This window comes from Hemicordylus capensis, chromosome 2 (genome assembly GCF_027244095.1).
Source record: "Hemicordylus capensis ecotype Gifberg chromosome 2, rHemCap1.1.pri, whole genome shotgun sequence".
In the NCBI taxonomy this organism is placed as follows: Eukaryota; Metazoa; Chordata; class Lepidosauria; order Squamata; family Cordylidae; genus Hemicordylus; species Hemicordylus capensis.
The window spans coordinates 245,916,108-245,929,148 of NC_069658.1; the positions used below are offsets into that span (position 1 = coordinate 245,916,108).

At 46.7% G+C, this 13,041-nt stretch overlaps 1 protein-coding gene across 4 annotated transcripts; it reads left to right on the top strand.

Annotated features, from left to right (window-relative positions):
- Nucleotides 1–895: 895 nt before the first annotated feature.
- On the top strand, nucleotides 896–12,646 carry LOC128342593 (zinc finger protein ZFP2-like). Of its 4 annotated transcripts, none has more exons than XM_053290044.1 (6): nucleotides 896–1,062; nucleotides 3,200–3,351; nucleotides 4,837–4,872; nucleotides 5,623–6,327; nucleotides 8,604–8,748; nucleotides 10,404–12,646. In XM_053290044.1, exons 1-6 carry the CDS (start codon nucleotides 1,038–1,040, stop codon nucleotides 11,738–11,740), a joined length of 2,400 nt encoding a protein of 799 aa, XP_053146019.1. In that variant the 5' UTR covers nucleotides 896–1,037; the 3' UTR covers nucleotides 11,741–12,646. The 4 variants fall into 4 exon arrangements, with proteins under 4 accessions (XP_053146019.1, XP_053146021.1, XP_053146020.1 ...); XM_053290045.1 differs by having other exon boundaries at nucleotides 897–1,062; nucleotides 8,628–8,748; nucleotides 10,404–12,645; XM_053290046.1 differs by lacking the exon at nucleotides 4,837–4,872.
- Nucleotides 12,647–13,041: the final 395 nt, after the last annotated feature.

Genomic DNA, 13,041 nt, shown 5'->3' on the forward strand with positions numbered 1-13,041 from the left:
ACATTCCTTCCTGTTTTATGTCATGGAGAGATAATACTGACCATCATCTACAAACTAGGAACATAGAAAGCTGCCTGCTACTGAGTCAAACCCTTGGTCCATCTAGCTCAGTATTGTCTGCACAGACTGGCAGTGGCGGCTTCTCAAGGTTGCAGGCAGGAATCTCTCTCAGCCCTTTCTTGGAGAAGCCAGGGAGGGAACTTAGAACCTTCTGCATGCAAGCAGGCAGGTACTCTTCCCAGGGCCGCCCCATCCCCTAATATAGGAACCAACCATAGTCAAACCATAGGTCCATCTTGCTCAGTATTGTCTACACAGACTGGCAGTGGCTTCTCCAAGGTTGCAGGCAGGAATCTCTCTCAGTCCTATTTTGGAGATCCCAGGGAAGGAACTTGGAACCTAGATGCTCTTCCCAGAGCGGCTCCATCCCCTAGGGAATATCTTACAGTGCTCAGACATGTATGCTCCCATTCAAATGCAAACCAGGGCAAACCCTGCTTAGCAAAGGGGAAAATTCGTGCTTCTACCACAAGACCAGCTCTGCTCCCAGATGATTTTAGGAACTGAATGTCTCCTAAATCCATCTGAGCATGGGAGGGCAAAAAAGCTGCCAACCTTACTGTCTTACAGCTATTAAATGTACAGGAACCTTATCATCATCGTCTTTATGTGTTAGCTGCCCCATAACAATTTGTTCTCCACGGGGGTGGTGGGGGCGGGGGGAAGCAAAGAAAGAGAAGATAGTCATCTACTGGTTAGAGCTGGGCGGCTCCTTTTCAGTGCTGAATTTAGTTTTAAACAGGAATCTAAGGGTTAATCGTCAGAGCTTGGATTCCTAGAGAGACCCAGAAATATGGGGAGGTGTGTTTGGGGGAGGGTGCGTATATACGTGTGTGTGTGTATATATCTATCTATCTCACACAAGCGCAGCAGGCTGTGAGCTCCTGAGCAAACCTTTCTGGGGGTAGTCAGTGGTGATTTGAATTTCCTTTCCCCAAATTCTGGACTTGCCACGTGAGACATTCAGAGAGGAGGAGATGCTCCGCCCTGCGTCGCGGAGAGGTAGCTATATGCAAGGCTGGCATTTTGCAGGAAGGGTTTGGAAGAGGGTGTGTGAAGCTCTTAGAGGACGGGGCGGCGGGGGGCGGGGCGCGGTCAGCCTCTATGGGGAGGAGAAGTAAAGAGAGGGCTGTGAAGGGTAGACTATGGGGGACTGATGCAAAGGAGGGCGAGGCCGTCTCGATGTAAAAAGGATGTCTCTCTCCTTCTCCTTCTCTTGGTAGGAGAAAATGCACTTGCCAAACACCCTCTTCTGTGCAGTTTTTAAAGATACAGGAGCCATGGATGCTAATTCAGGCACCATCTCTCCCCCCACCCCCATATACACCTGCTCAGGTATTGAGATCATTCTTTTTAGGTGCCCCCTGCTACTTAGGTTCTTCTCCGGGTGCCCTCATCTTCTGCCCCTGCCTTCGAGGTAACTTGCCTCTGAGTGTCTCCACTTTCTGCCTCTGCCCTCTAATTTCTCCATTTCTGAGGTCCTCCTTTGAGTGCTGAAGCCTTCTCAGAGGCTGAAGCCAGTGGCAAGGGCATTTTCCATGGTGGCGCTCCACCTGTGGGCACCCTCCCTAAAGAATTCTGCCGGGTGCCTTTGTTGTTGAACTTAGCTGCCAGCTGAAGACCTCCTTATTTGTCCAAGATTTTTAACAAACAAAAAAATCTGAGTTTATTTTTCAGTCACAGGCTTTTTTCATGGTCAGTCTTGCTGTTCCTACTTTCTTGCTGTTGCAATTACAGTTGGGGACTTGGTAAAAGCCGGAATGGAATGGAACAGGCTAGAGCGACCCCTTAAAAATCTAACTGGATCCGAAAACCAGAGGGATGTGTTAGAGACACTGGAGAACAGTATTTTACCACTGAAATATTTCCAACATTACACTTTTATTAGCTCATTCAAGGGCAGAAATGGAATGGAACAGTGCAAACAGTCTGCAACAGCCCAGGCTATCGCACTTTTATGAACCCCTTCAGTGCCAAAAATAGACCAGAATGGCATAACAGTGAACAGCCCTGAAAGGCATCCGAACTGTCAATTTGCATCCCAAAAACAGTGGAATGGGTTACAGTCACTGGAGAAGAATATTGTAGCACTGAACTATTTCCAGTAATGCACTTTTATGAACCCCTTCAGTGTCAAAGATGGACCAGAACAGTGCAATGACCCGAAACAGTCCAGAACGGCCTCCTAATAGTCAAGCTGCATCCCAAAAACAGTGGAATGGGTTGCAAATACTGTAGAAGAATATTGTAGCACTAAATATTTCCAATCTTGCATTCTTATGAACTCCTTCAGTGCCAAAAATGGACCAGAATGGCACAATGCCCTGAAACAGCCCGGAACAAACCTGCATCCCCAAAACAGTGGAATGGGCTGCAGACACTGGAGAAGAGTATTGCGGCAAAAATTATTTACTCTTAGTATTATTAAAAACAAAGCATTTCTAATTCCCCTCTGTTAGCATCACTACTAAGTTCCATCATAATGAAGGCTGTGTAAGGAAAAGAGTGTAGCCTTCTTCGAAGATTTTTCCCCCTTTGTTACTTATGTCAGTCAACTTCAGTTATCTCAAGACAGGTCAGATGAGGCTCTTTGAAGCCTTTCTGCCATTCCGGCTCTGAAGGGGTTAATAAATTCTGCAGGCTGTTCTGGCCTGTTTTTAGCTCTGAACGGATTAATTGAAGATAACGGAAATATCTCGGTGCTAAAATATTGTTCTCCAGTGTCTCTAATACATCCCTCTAGTTTTGAAATCCGGTTTGATTTTTAAGGGGTCGTCCCGGGCCAATTCCACCCCGTTCCGTCATGCTCCGGCTTTCACCCAGACCCTTAAAATTGCAACGACTGGATCTGCTGTTTCACTGTTTTTGTGTCTGCTGTTTTAATACCATCTATTTGCTGTTTTTTAATGGTTTCATTTTTATTTGCTTTTAAATACCCATTTGCTGCTTTGGAAACTTGAAAAGCAAAGCACATGCAGTGGGGCGTGTGTGGGTGTGTGTGCATGTTTGATCTCTGATGGGCCTGTAATAGAATTCAGATTTAGTGGGTACAGACTAAATTATGGTTTCCCAAATTATGGGATGTTAGCGTTAACACAGACATTTGTACAGATCTAATGAATCATCATCTTAATAAAAGTCCTCAGCTTTCTGTGCAGCTGCTTATATGAGAGGCTCTCAAACCTGGATCCCCAGATGTTCTCAAACCCCACGATCCCCAGTGAATGTGGTCTTAGAGGATGGATGGGATCCTATGGGAAGAGGACTCTCAGACTAATTAGTGCTTTAAAGGTAAATCAACAGCATATGAATACAAAGCTGCTTGGAGAGAGGAGAGCTGGTCTTGTGGTAGCAAGCATGAATTATCCCCTTAGCTAAGCAGGGTCTGCCCTGGTTGCATATGAATGGGAGACTAGAAGTGTGAGCACTGCAAGATATTCCCCTCAGGGGATGGGCAGAAGGTTCCAAGTTCCCTCCCTGGCTTCTCCACAATAGGGCTGAGAGAGATTCCTGCCTGCAGCCTTGGAGAAGCCGCTGCCAGTCTGTGTAGAACATACTGATCTAGATAGACCAATGTTCTGACTCAGCATGTGGCAGCTGCCTATGTTCCTATGTTACTGAGTCAGACCCTTGGAGTATTTAACTCAGTATTGTCTGCACTGACTGGGCAGCAGGTCTCCAGAGTTTCAGGCAGGGGTTTGGGTGACAGGCAGTGTCCTCTTTCACTCAAGGGCCACCGGCCAAAGCTTTCAAGTGGCTGATGAAGACATGATGTGGGACACCTACCACTGTTTGGACATTTGAAGCTGCCTTCTGCTGAGTCAGAACTTTAGTTCAGTATTGTCTGCACTGTCTGGCAGCAGTCCTCCATGGATCCAGGCACAGGTCTTTCCCAGCTCTATCTGGAGGCAGCAAGGACTGAACTTGGGAGTTTATGCATGCAAAGTAGGGACTCTATTACTGAGTCACCCCTCCCCAAAGGTGACTGTTGCCCCTTTTCAGTGGTGCAGCAGGGAAGCAATTTGCCTAGAGAGCAAGAGGTTGCCGGTTCGAATCCCCGCTGGTATGTTTCCCAGACTATGGGGAACACCTACATTGGGCAGCAGCAATCTAGGAAGATGCTGGAAGGCATCATCTCATACTGCACAGGAGATGGCAATGGTAAACCCCTCCTGTATTCTACCAAAACCAACCACAGGGCTCAGTGGTCACCAGGAGTCGACACCGACTCGATGGCACAATCTTTCCTTTTCCTAGGAGTGTGTCTGGAAATTGACAGCATAATCTATTTGATTCAAAGCAAGGATCGTGTCCTAGATCAGGGGTCCCCAAGCTGGGCCAAAAGCCATTATGCCTGGGGATTATGGGAGTTGTAGTCCAACATCTGGGAACTCAAGGTTGCGAACCCCTGGACTTGACCAACAAGCTTGGGCTGGGAAAGGATTAGTGGAATTGGAACAGCAAAGGAGTCATACAAAAGAGAAATTGATTCCATTTATCACAAACTTCTTCTCTTTGGGCAGAAGTATTTTCTCGTAAATTCTATTTTGTAATTCTGATAGCTCTCTTAAAATCGTAGGATTTTCTTTGATGTAAACATGCCTCAGATTGCAGTATTGTAATTTAATTCCCAAGCCTGAAAACTTCAAAATCATCATATTCAAGGGTCCAGTTTCAAGTAGCAGACCGTGGGGGCAGCGGGGGGGGGGGGAGAGAAAATGAGCCGCAGGTGTGGTCTTGTGGTAGCAAGCATGAATTGTACCCTTTGCTTAGCAGGGTCCATCTGGTTTGCATATGAATGGGAGACTACAAGTAAGTAATGTAAAATATTCCCTTTGGGGATGGGCACCTGCATGTTTGCATGCAGAAGGTTCCAAATTCCGCTCCCTGGCATCTCCAGATAGAGTTGAGAGAGACTCCTGCCTGCAGCTTTGGAGAAGCTGCTGCCAGTCTGTGTAGACAATACTGAGCTAGATAGACCAGTGGTCTGACTCAGTAGAAGGCAGCTTCCTATGTTCTTTGTTGCTGCTTTCCTCTCCCTGCCCCGGCTGCCCCACCATCATGCTAATCCCAGGCATGCGTGTTGGTCATTTGCCCAGATGCCCAGCCCAGGCGAATGACCAGCCCTTGTGCCTTGGGTTAATGCAATGGTGGGGGAAGTGAGGCAGAGCAAAGTAGCCAGGGTGGGAAGAGAAGAGCAAGAATGAGCTGTGTACCGGCCGTGCATTTTCTGCTGCTCCCCGACCCACCTGCGCAGGCAGCTAGTGCATGTTTTGGAAATGACTCTTTTCTTCCTGCTGAGCTCATGGTGATTCTCTTTATTTAGCAGGGGGAGAGTAACTGGCCCTATCCACCCCCAGCACAGTACTTCCAGTGACTGTTGCTGGTGTCTGTCTTAAGTTTTTTTTTAAGATCGTGAGCCCTTTGGGGACAGGGATCCATCTTATTTATTTATTATTTCTCTGTGTAAACCACCCTGAGCAATTTTTGGAAGTGGGGGGGTAAAGAAATTGAATTAATAATAATAATAATAATAATAATAATAATAATAATTGTTGGCAGGATAAAATGGCCAACGAGGATGGAGACGCACCCTCTCTGGGTCTCCAGGTCCAGTCTGTGGGCGTACAGCCTCAGGTGAAACAAGAACTGGATGAGGGGCCGTCCCAGTGCTGGGGGTCACAGGAGTTCCTGAAGGCGGTGCAGGTTATTGATGCGGGTTACGGATACTCACAAGGCCCGTGGGAGGCTGCAAACACTCCCTTTGAGGGACTGCTTGTTGCTAGCCAGCAGCCTGGAGAAGATGGGATGCCAACCAGGCCCCAGCGGCAAGTGACGGGATGCCAACCATGCTTCAGCGGAGAAGCCAAACTGAAGTATACCGGTTCCGATGTTGATGGAGAAGTGCTACAAGCCTGTAAGAGTCTGGGCTGTCTAGAGGGAAGAGAATACAAACCAGTGAAAGAAGAAATCCTTGACGAGAATGCTCTGGAGACAGAGGCCCAACGTCAGAATTTCAGAGGGTTCTGCTACCAGGAGGCTGAAGGGCCCAGGGAGGCATGCAGCCGGCTGCGTGAACTTTGTTGGCGATGGCTGCAACCAGAGAGACACGCCAAGGAGCAGATCCTGGAGCTGCTGATCCTGGAGCAGTTCCTGACCATCCTGCCCCAGGAAATGCAGAGCTGGGTCAAGGAATGTGGCCCAGAGACCTGTGTCCAGGCAGTGGCCCTGGCTGAGGACTTCCTGCAGAGGCAACGGGAGAGAGAGGTGAGGGGAGACCCGTGGCCTTTTTAGCCCCCTTGAGACATTGGGTGGGTTCTTGAGATCCACACCATTTTAGTTTAATGGGAATGTGAGATTCCTGAGGCACGTGCCTGCCCATAGAGTGTGTTGGAAGAACCTGGGCGCTTTCCAGATTGCACGCTACAACAGCGGTAGCTTACTTCAACTTGGCAGGATCGTCTTGAAATCGTAAATAAAGGGTGTTGTGCAAAGCCACCAGCAGGGGGAGCAGTCTTTGAGTCTTTTCTAGCTTGTGCGAACCTCCTTCAATGGGAAAATACTGCTATTTTTAAACAACGTTGTAGCACTGTAATGCAAAAATAAAACCTGGACTAAAGGCATCAGAAATGTGAACGGCACCTTGCTGACAGAATTTGATGTCAAAATACAGGCAGTATGGAAGCACACTTAACAGACACGTAGTGACAGTGTTGTCGGGTATAATCTGGAAAGCACCCTGGAAATTAACAGGAATCTCAGATTCACTGCTGCAGGAAGCTACGATGAAGCTGAGATGGTCAACCAGGGCCTTTTTGGTTGTGGCCCCTCAGCTTTAGAACGCCCTCCCTGTAGAGCTTCACCATGCTCCTTCCCTCATTGTTTTTAAAAAACAGTTGAAAATACATCTTTTAAAATAGGCTTTTAAATGTTTCATCTCTGTTTATATTTGGTAGTTTCTTTAGTTTTATTGTTCTCGGTTTTTAGCCTTTTAAAGTAACTTCTAATTGAAACTTTTTTTTTAAAAAAATGTAATTTTAAATTTGGTTTTAGCCTGGTCTTTTAACTTAAATTTGGTTAATTTTATTTGTCTTATTTTACATTGTTGTGAGGCTCCCCAAGCAGTAGTGTGCTGGAGGGGTGGGGTATAAATATTTTAAATAAATAAACAAACCAAGATCTGATCTTAGCCTGACTATCAAGGCTTCATCATAGTTTCCCAAGGTGCTAATCTGAGATTACTGGTAATTTCTCAGTTCTCGTGACAGGTTCCATAGAAATGAAACCCCTTACGAATTTCAGATCGATTATTTTAAAATGAACATGGTGTGAATTGTGAGACCATTATGTTATATGAATATTTCAGTGGCTGTACCCATGTACATGTTTTTGTGTGAATGACTGTACCTACATTCTTTTAAAAAGTAAACCTGGGTACCGCACCCTGAAACAGAGGATACAGATTGGTGTACTGCGGTACATGTGGTAAACATAACATGTGAATACTTTTACATGTGCTCAGATTTGTACGTGTGTACACTGTGCACAGATTATGTTTGTATTGAATGTAACATGTGAATAGGTCTTTTGTTTCAGACAGTTACATAGTTTTTATTGGAAGCTGGGTCAAGGAGGGAAGCTGAGGGTGAAGTCTGGGCCGATCTATACAACAAACCTATTCTGGTTTTATACCAGTTTAACTGGCATGGTTTGTAGTTTAGCACTGCCAACAGTGACTGAAGCTATTCCTAGAGATTTATTCTCCCCCATATTTTTTCCTATGATTTTCACAGTATCAAGCCTGGACAGTTATGTAAAAAAATCTGTATTTTGTCTATTCTGTTAGAGACATAGGGAAGCTCTGTTTCTGTTCTATGTTACTTGTAACGGGGATAAAGAGAAGCCCACTTACTTAAAAGGGATAAAAAGAAGCCCCTCCACAATGCCCATCACGAACTCTGGCAATTTTGTCAACCCATTGTCTGGCTCCTACATTCTTGGGCTGGCTCCTAGATCCAAATAAAATTTGTCAAGGTCTGATATCAAGCCATTAAAATCTCCAAGGTTGCTTTCAATAGTTTCCTGGAGGTGGATGCCGATTCTTGGAGACTCTTGGCCAATCCAGGAGGGTTGACAACCCACTTGTAGTTTGATGCAAGGGTTGAAAATCCTCAGCTAGAGATTCCACAGCCCTCCCATCCAGAAAGGGCTCCCTAGCGAGAGGAAATGATGGTTAATCCGGAATCCGGTGGCATCCCAGGATGTCTTTGTGCCTGAGGCATGGCACCAAATCCTTGCTCTCTTCCCTTTTTTTCAAGCAGCAGCAGTGGGAGGCAGGTGAGGCAGCAGGAGGTGGGAGGGCATTTTGCCACCCTGCTGGTGCCTCGTAATCTACCGCTTGAGGTGACCACCTCACATTACCTCATAGAAGAACCGTCCCTTCCAGAATCCAGCCCCAGTGTGAGTAGTTTTTCAGTGTGAGACGTGAAAGTTATAATTTATGTGTTCTGCTTATCTACCTATGTCTGTCCCATTGCCCCCAGTTCAGTCGTCTTGTCTGTTTTCAGGGCCTGCTCCAAGAAGCATCCATACACCTCCCTGAAGCAGAGCAGGCCCCGTTGGATATCAAACCAAAAAAGCTTTGCAAAGAGCCCAAGCAGGAGAGCAACAGAGACACCAGCACTATGGGTGAGAGTCCCTTTCTGTCATTCATTCTGTTGTAGAGTTCAGGGGCATAGAAATGTCAAGTTATTTGGGCACTGGAGCCTACCTAGAAGTCCACTCACCCCATTCTGTTCAAATGAATCATTTTCTTTCTTGGGTCGAACTCAGGAAGAAACAGTTCTGGGAACTGGCATCGGAAGCCAGCTGTGCATAGTGCCGATTGACTGATGCCTGTGATGCCATGAACCTAGTACCCATCCGCATAAGAGTTTTGTAGTCTTGTTGAATGTATTTTGCTTTTTAATTAAAAAGTGGGACAAATGTACAAGACAGGCCAGCTGGATCATGGAAGCAAGGCTAATATCTTAACTAACACTAGCTGACCCGGGGCAGAACATCTGTGCCCCTAGTTCTCCCTGTCTCCCACCACCACCACAACAACCAGTCCAACTCCCTGCCCCGCCTTCATTTTGTCTCCATCCCTTCAGCCACTTTGTTCTCCCTCCATCCCTTCAGCCACTTTGTTCTCCTCCCCCATCCCCCCATCCCTTCAGCCAGTTGTGCTGCCACCACTTTCTCTGTCAGCCAGCCGCCGCTTTCCGGCATTTCTCTTCCTTTCCCGGCAGGTGCTTGCGAACTCTTGTGAGAGCTGCCACACACGGGATTAGCCACGGGTACACCTTAGAGAATTAGATAGATAGATAGATGTGATATGCTGGCATGTACATCTGTCAGCTGAACTCAGGAAGTTTCACTACGATCTTTGGTAAGGTCTACGCTGAATGGCAGCGGCTTTCCTGGGTTTCAGGAAGTGGTCTTTACCAAACCCTACTTGGACATGCCAGGGATTAAAACCTAGGACCTTTTGGCATGCAAAGCAGGGGCTCTCTGTGCAAAGCAGGAGAATATGGCAGGGATTGCTAGGATATGGGGAGAGTCTTCAGGTTGTGTTTCCTACTGTGCAAGCAGCAGGTGTAGCCCATCTCCACCCACAAGTTTTTCTTGTTACTCCAGAAGTTTTGAACAGGGAAGGAGGAAGGGAGGGAACATGAAAAGGAATAGGAAAAAGAGAGACAGGGAGGGTGGGGAAATGGGAGGGAAGGTAGGGGAAAATTAGCATCAGTGGGGAAAAAGAGACAGGCACAAATATAAAGGAAAATAACAAGGGAAGAAAGGCAGAGGGAAAGATGGGAATGAACAGAAAAAGAATGAGGGAAAGAGGGAAAACTACAAAGGAAGGAAGGGAAAAATAGACAGAGGAAGCCAGAAAAACTGAGGTGCCTTGCAAAGGATGGAAGAGTGAAGGGAAAGCTTAAATATACTTTTTTTTTTAAGGTTAGGAAGGTTGAAAGGAAATGGAATTAATCTTTATTTTCTCCTCTCCCCTCTTTTCCTTTTCTCTTCTATTTTCTTAAAAGCTGTTTCTTAAAACACCTACTTTTGTGCAGTTGGGTCTATTCAACTGCACAAAAACGTAGTTTCCACTGCACAGCCTTTTTTGCCCTACACAAAATGTGTTCAGCTGCATAGAATAAATCTTGCCACTGAACTATGGGTCTTCCCCTTTACGCACAAGGTCAGGGAATGGCTCATATATTTAGTTTCTGCAACCTTTCTGCTGCCAGAATCCAAGAATCTGCACAGCCCCGATATCAAGTTTGTCTGTTTATGCCTATCAGATGCTGGATTGGCCCATGAGGAAGAGGAGGAGAAGCCATGCCTGGAAGTTTCTGACCTGGTCAAACCTCATGGGATGCTTTCCTGGGGTCAGGAGAACGGAGGCATCTCTTCCCACCCTCCTGAAATAGAACAAAGAAATCAGTCTGGAAGACGAGAGGGTAAATCCATTCCTTGCTGGGGAGGTGACAAGAATTTCGAGGAAAAGAAAAGGGAGAGCATCCTTAAAAGTGAGGAGCAAGACTTATGTACTGCTGTAGGTGAGAAGAACATCAGCCTGCCTTTGAGTCTCTTTGGTCCCGAAAGAATCCACACAGGAGAAAAACCATACACTTGTTTGGTATGTGCAAAAACCTTCAGTTTGAGATCTAGTTTTGTAGCGCATGAAAGAGCACACCTGGGAGACAAGCCATATACCTGTTTGCACTGTGGGAAAAGTTTTGGGGTGAGCTTGGACCTCACTCGGCACCTGAGAACCCACACAGATGAGAAACCATACAAGTGTTCAGAATGCGGGAGATGTTTCCGGCATGGCTCCTCTTTCGTTAGCCACCTGAGAAGCCACACGGGGGAGAAGCCGTTGAAATGTACCTGCTGCGGGAAAGGTTTCAGTATCAGCTCAGACTTGATTAGGCACGAGAGATCCCACACGGGTGAAAAACCTTACAAATGCACCGACTGCGGGAGGAGCTTCTGCCATAGCTCACAGCTGACAATCCATCGGAGAATCCACACAGGAGAGAAATCATATAAATGCCTCGACTGTGGGAAAATCTTCAGTGTGAGCTCACTCCTTAATGGACATCAGAGAATCCATTCTGGTGAAAAACCGTACAAATGCTTGGATTGTGGGAAAACATTCAGTGGAAGATCGCACCTTAATAGACACCAGAGAATCCACACAGGGGAGAAGCCGTTTAAGTGCTTGGTGTGTGGGAAAAGCTTCTGTATGAGCTCAGACCTGATTGCACATGAGAGAATCCACACTGGACATAAACCCTACAAATGTTTGGATTGCGGGAAAAGTTTTAGTCAGAAACAGCACTTGACTAGCCACCAAAGGACCCACACAGGAGAGAAACCCTATGTCTGCTCACATTGTGGCAAAGGTTTCAGTGTGAGCTCCAACCTCAACACCCATGAGCGAACTCACACAGGAGTGAGACCCTTTAAATGTTCTGACTGCGGGAAAAGCTTCAGTCAGAAATCACACCTCATTGGCCACCAGAGAATCCACACAGGGGAAAAGCCCTATTTGTGCATTGATTGTGGGAAAACTTTTGGTTCCAGCTCAAATCTTATGGCACATGTGAGAACCCACAGTGGAGAGAGAGCCTAGGAGTGCCTGGAGGAAATTTGGGGAAAGAAGAGTTCTCAGATTCTCTCCTCAGTCAAATGTATTTGCAAACATTCAAATTTAACTTTCCCTCAACACTCCTAATTATGGATGCTACATGATTTTAGGGAGAAATTTGATATATATAAAATTACTGGCTGACATTCTCCGCAGAGGGCTACAAAAGAGATCTGCAAAAGACTTCAGCTTTCCTGTGCGGAAGGCCTCTTTGCACAGCAGACTGGGTGTAGAAGGGGAGGGAGAGTGATTTTTGTGTCTCTCCCTTCCCTCTTATATGAATATGTCCCTGAGGGCTGTGCAATCCTCCAGAACAGATTTATACAAGCTGAAATAACTTTTGGAGGGAGATGCAAAAACCACTTCCCCCTCCCCACCCAACCCACTGCACAAAGAAGCCTTAAGGACACTGAAGGCTCTTTGCAGACCTTTTTCTGTCGCTGGAGGGCTGCGGAGAATGTCAGCCACTCTATTTAGAATGTTAACATGTAACGCCTGTGGATTAAATTTGAGGGAAGAAAGTTAAGATTACAGAGTATGACGTGTTGCTCACCTTAGCCCATGTGCTGGCCATTATCTAGTCTAGATGCCTGCCAGTGCCTGGGCTGGAGCAGGAGGAGGTGGCTGTGGCAGCTCAGGCTTGCATTGCCATTGGGACTGCTGCTGCTGGTGCATCTGCGGCTATGGCAGGATTGGCTTAATTGCCTGTCCAAGAGGCTCCTGCTGCTGCTGACACTTCTCTTCCTCCAGGAGCATTTCCAGATGGGGCTTTTAGCTCACGTCTCCTCCAGAATGGAGGTGTGTGTGTTCACATCTCAGATTTACCCCCAGGTCCCTGTGAGCTATTGGGGAGCACTTCACACACGATTCGGGGTTTTTATTGTCCATTGGAGTGGAGCCCAATTTATGGCTGGGATTTTAAAAAAAAAAATGCACTTTTTGCATCTGGGTTTTTGTGTGTGTGGGGGGGGGGAGGTAAATTCAAACCCGGGGTAAAGCCTGCAGTCTGGAAATGCTCCCGGCTCAGTTGTTGTGCTGTGATAGTGAGAGAGACAGAAGGACAGCCTAGACTCGTCCCTGTCCCTGTCTAACTGTTGACCAAGAGGAGGATGAAATGGAGTTTCCTTTCTCCCTGCCCTGAAAAGAGAGAGCCAAGAAGGGAGTGCGTGGCAAGGGTGAGCAACTCCTGATTCCCCATCCACTTTTCTGCTGCACGTCTGTGACGGACACACCGCCAGCTTTGACAGCAGCAGAAAGAACAGAGCGTCCCACCTGAGTTCAGGAAC

What these genes read in the sequence shown, in the direction of transcription:
- LOC128342593 (XM_053290044.1), top strand. Translation starts at nt 1,038, where the DNA reads ATGCTCCGCCCTGCGTCGCGGAGAG. An exon ending in GACTAATTAGTGCTTTAAAG is followed by an intron (nt 3,352 to 4,836) that starts GTAAATCAACAG and finishes TTTGCTTAGCAG; the next exon opens with GGTCCATCTGGTTTGCATAT. An exon ending in AGAGGCAACGGGAGAGAGAG is followed by an intron (nt 6,328 to 8,603) that starts GTGAGGGGAGAC and finishes CATTGCCCCCAG; the next exon opens with TTCAGTCGTCTTGTCTGTTT.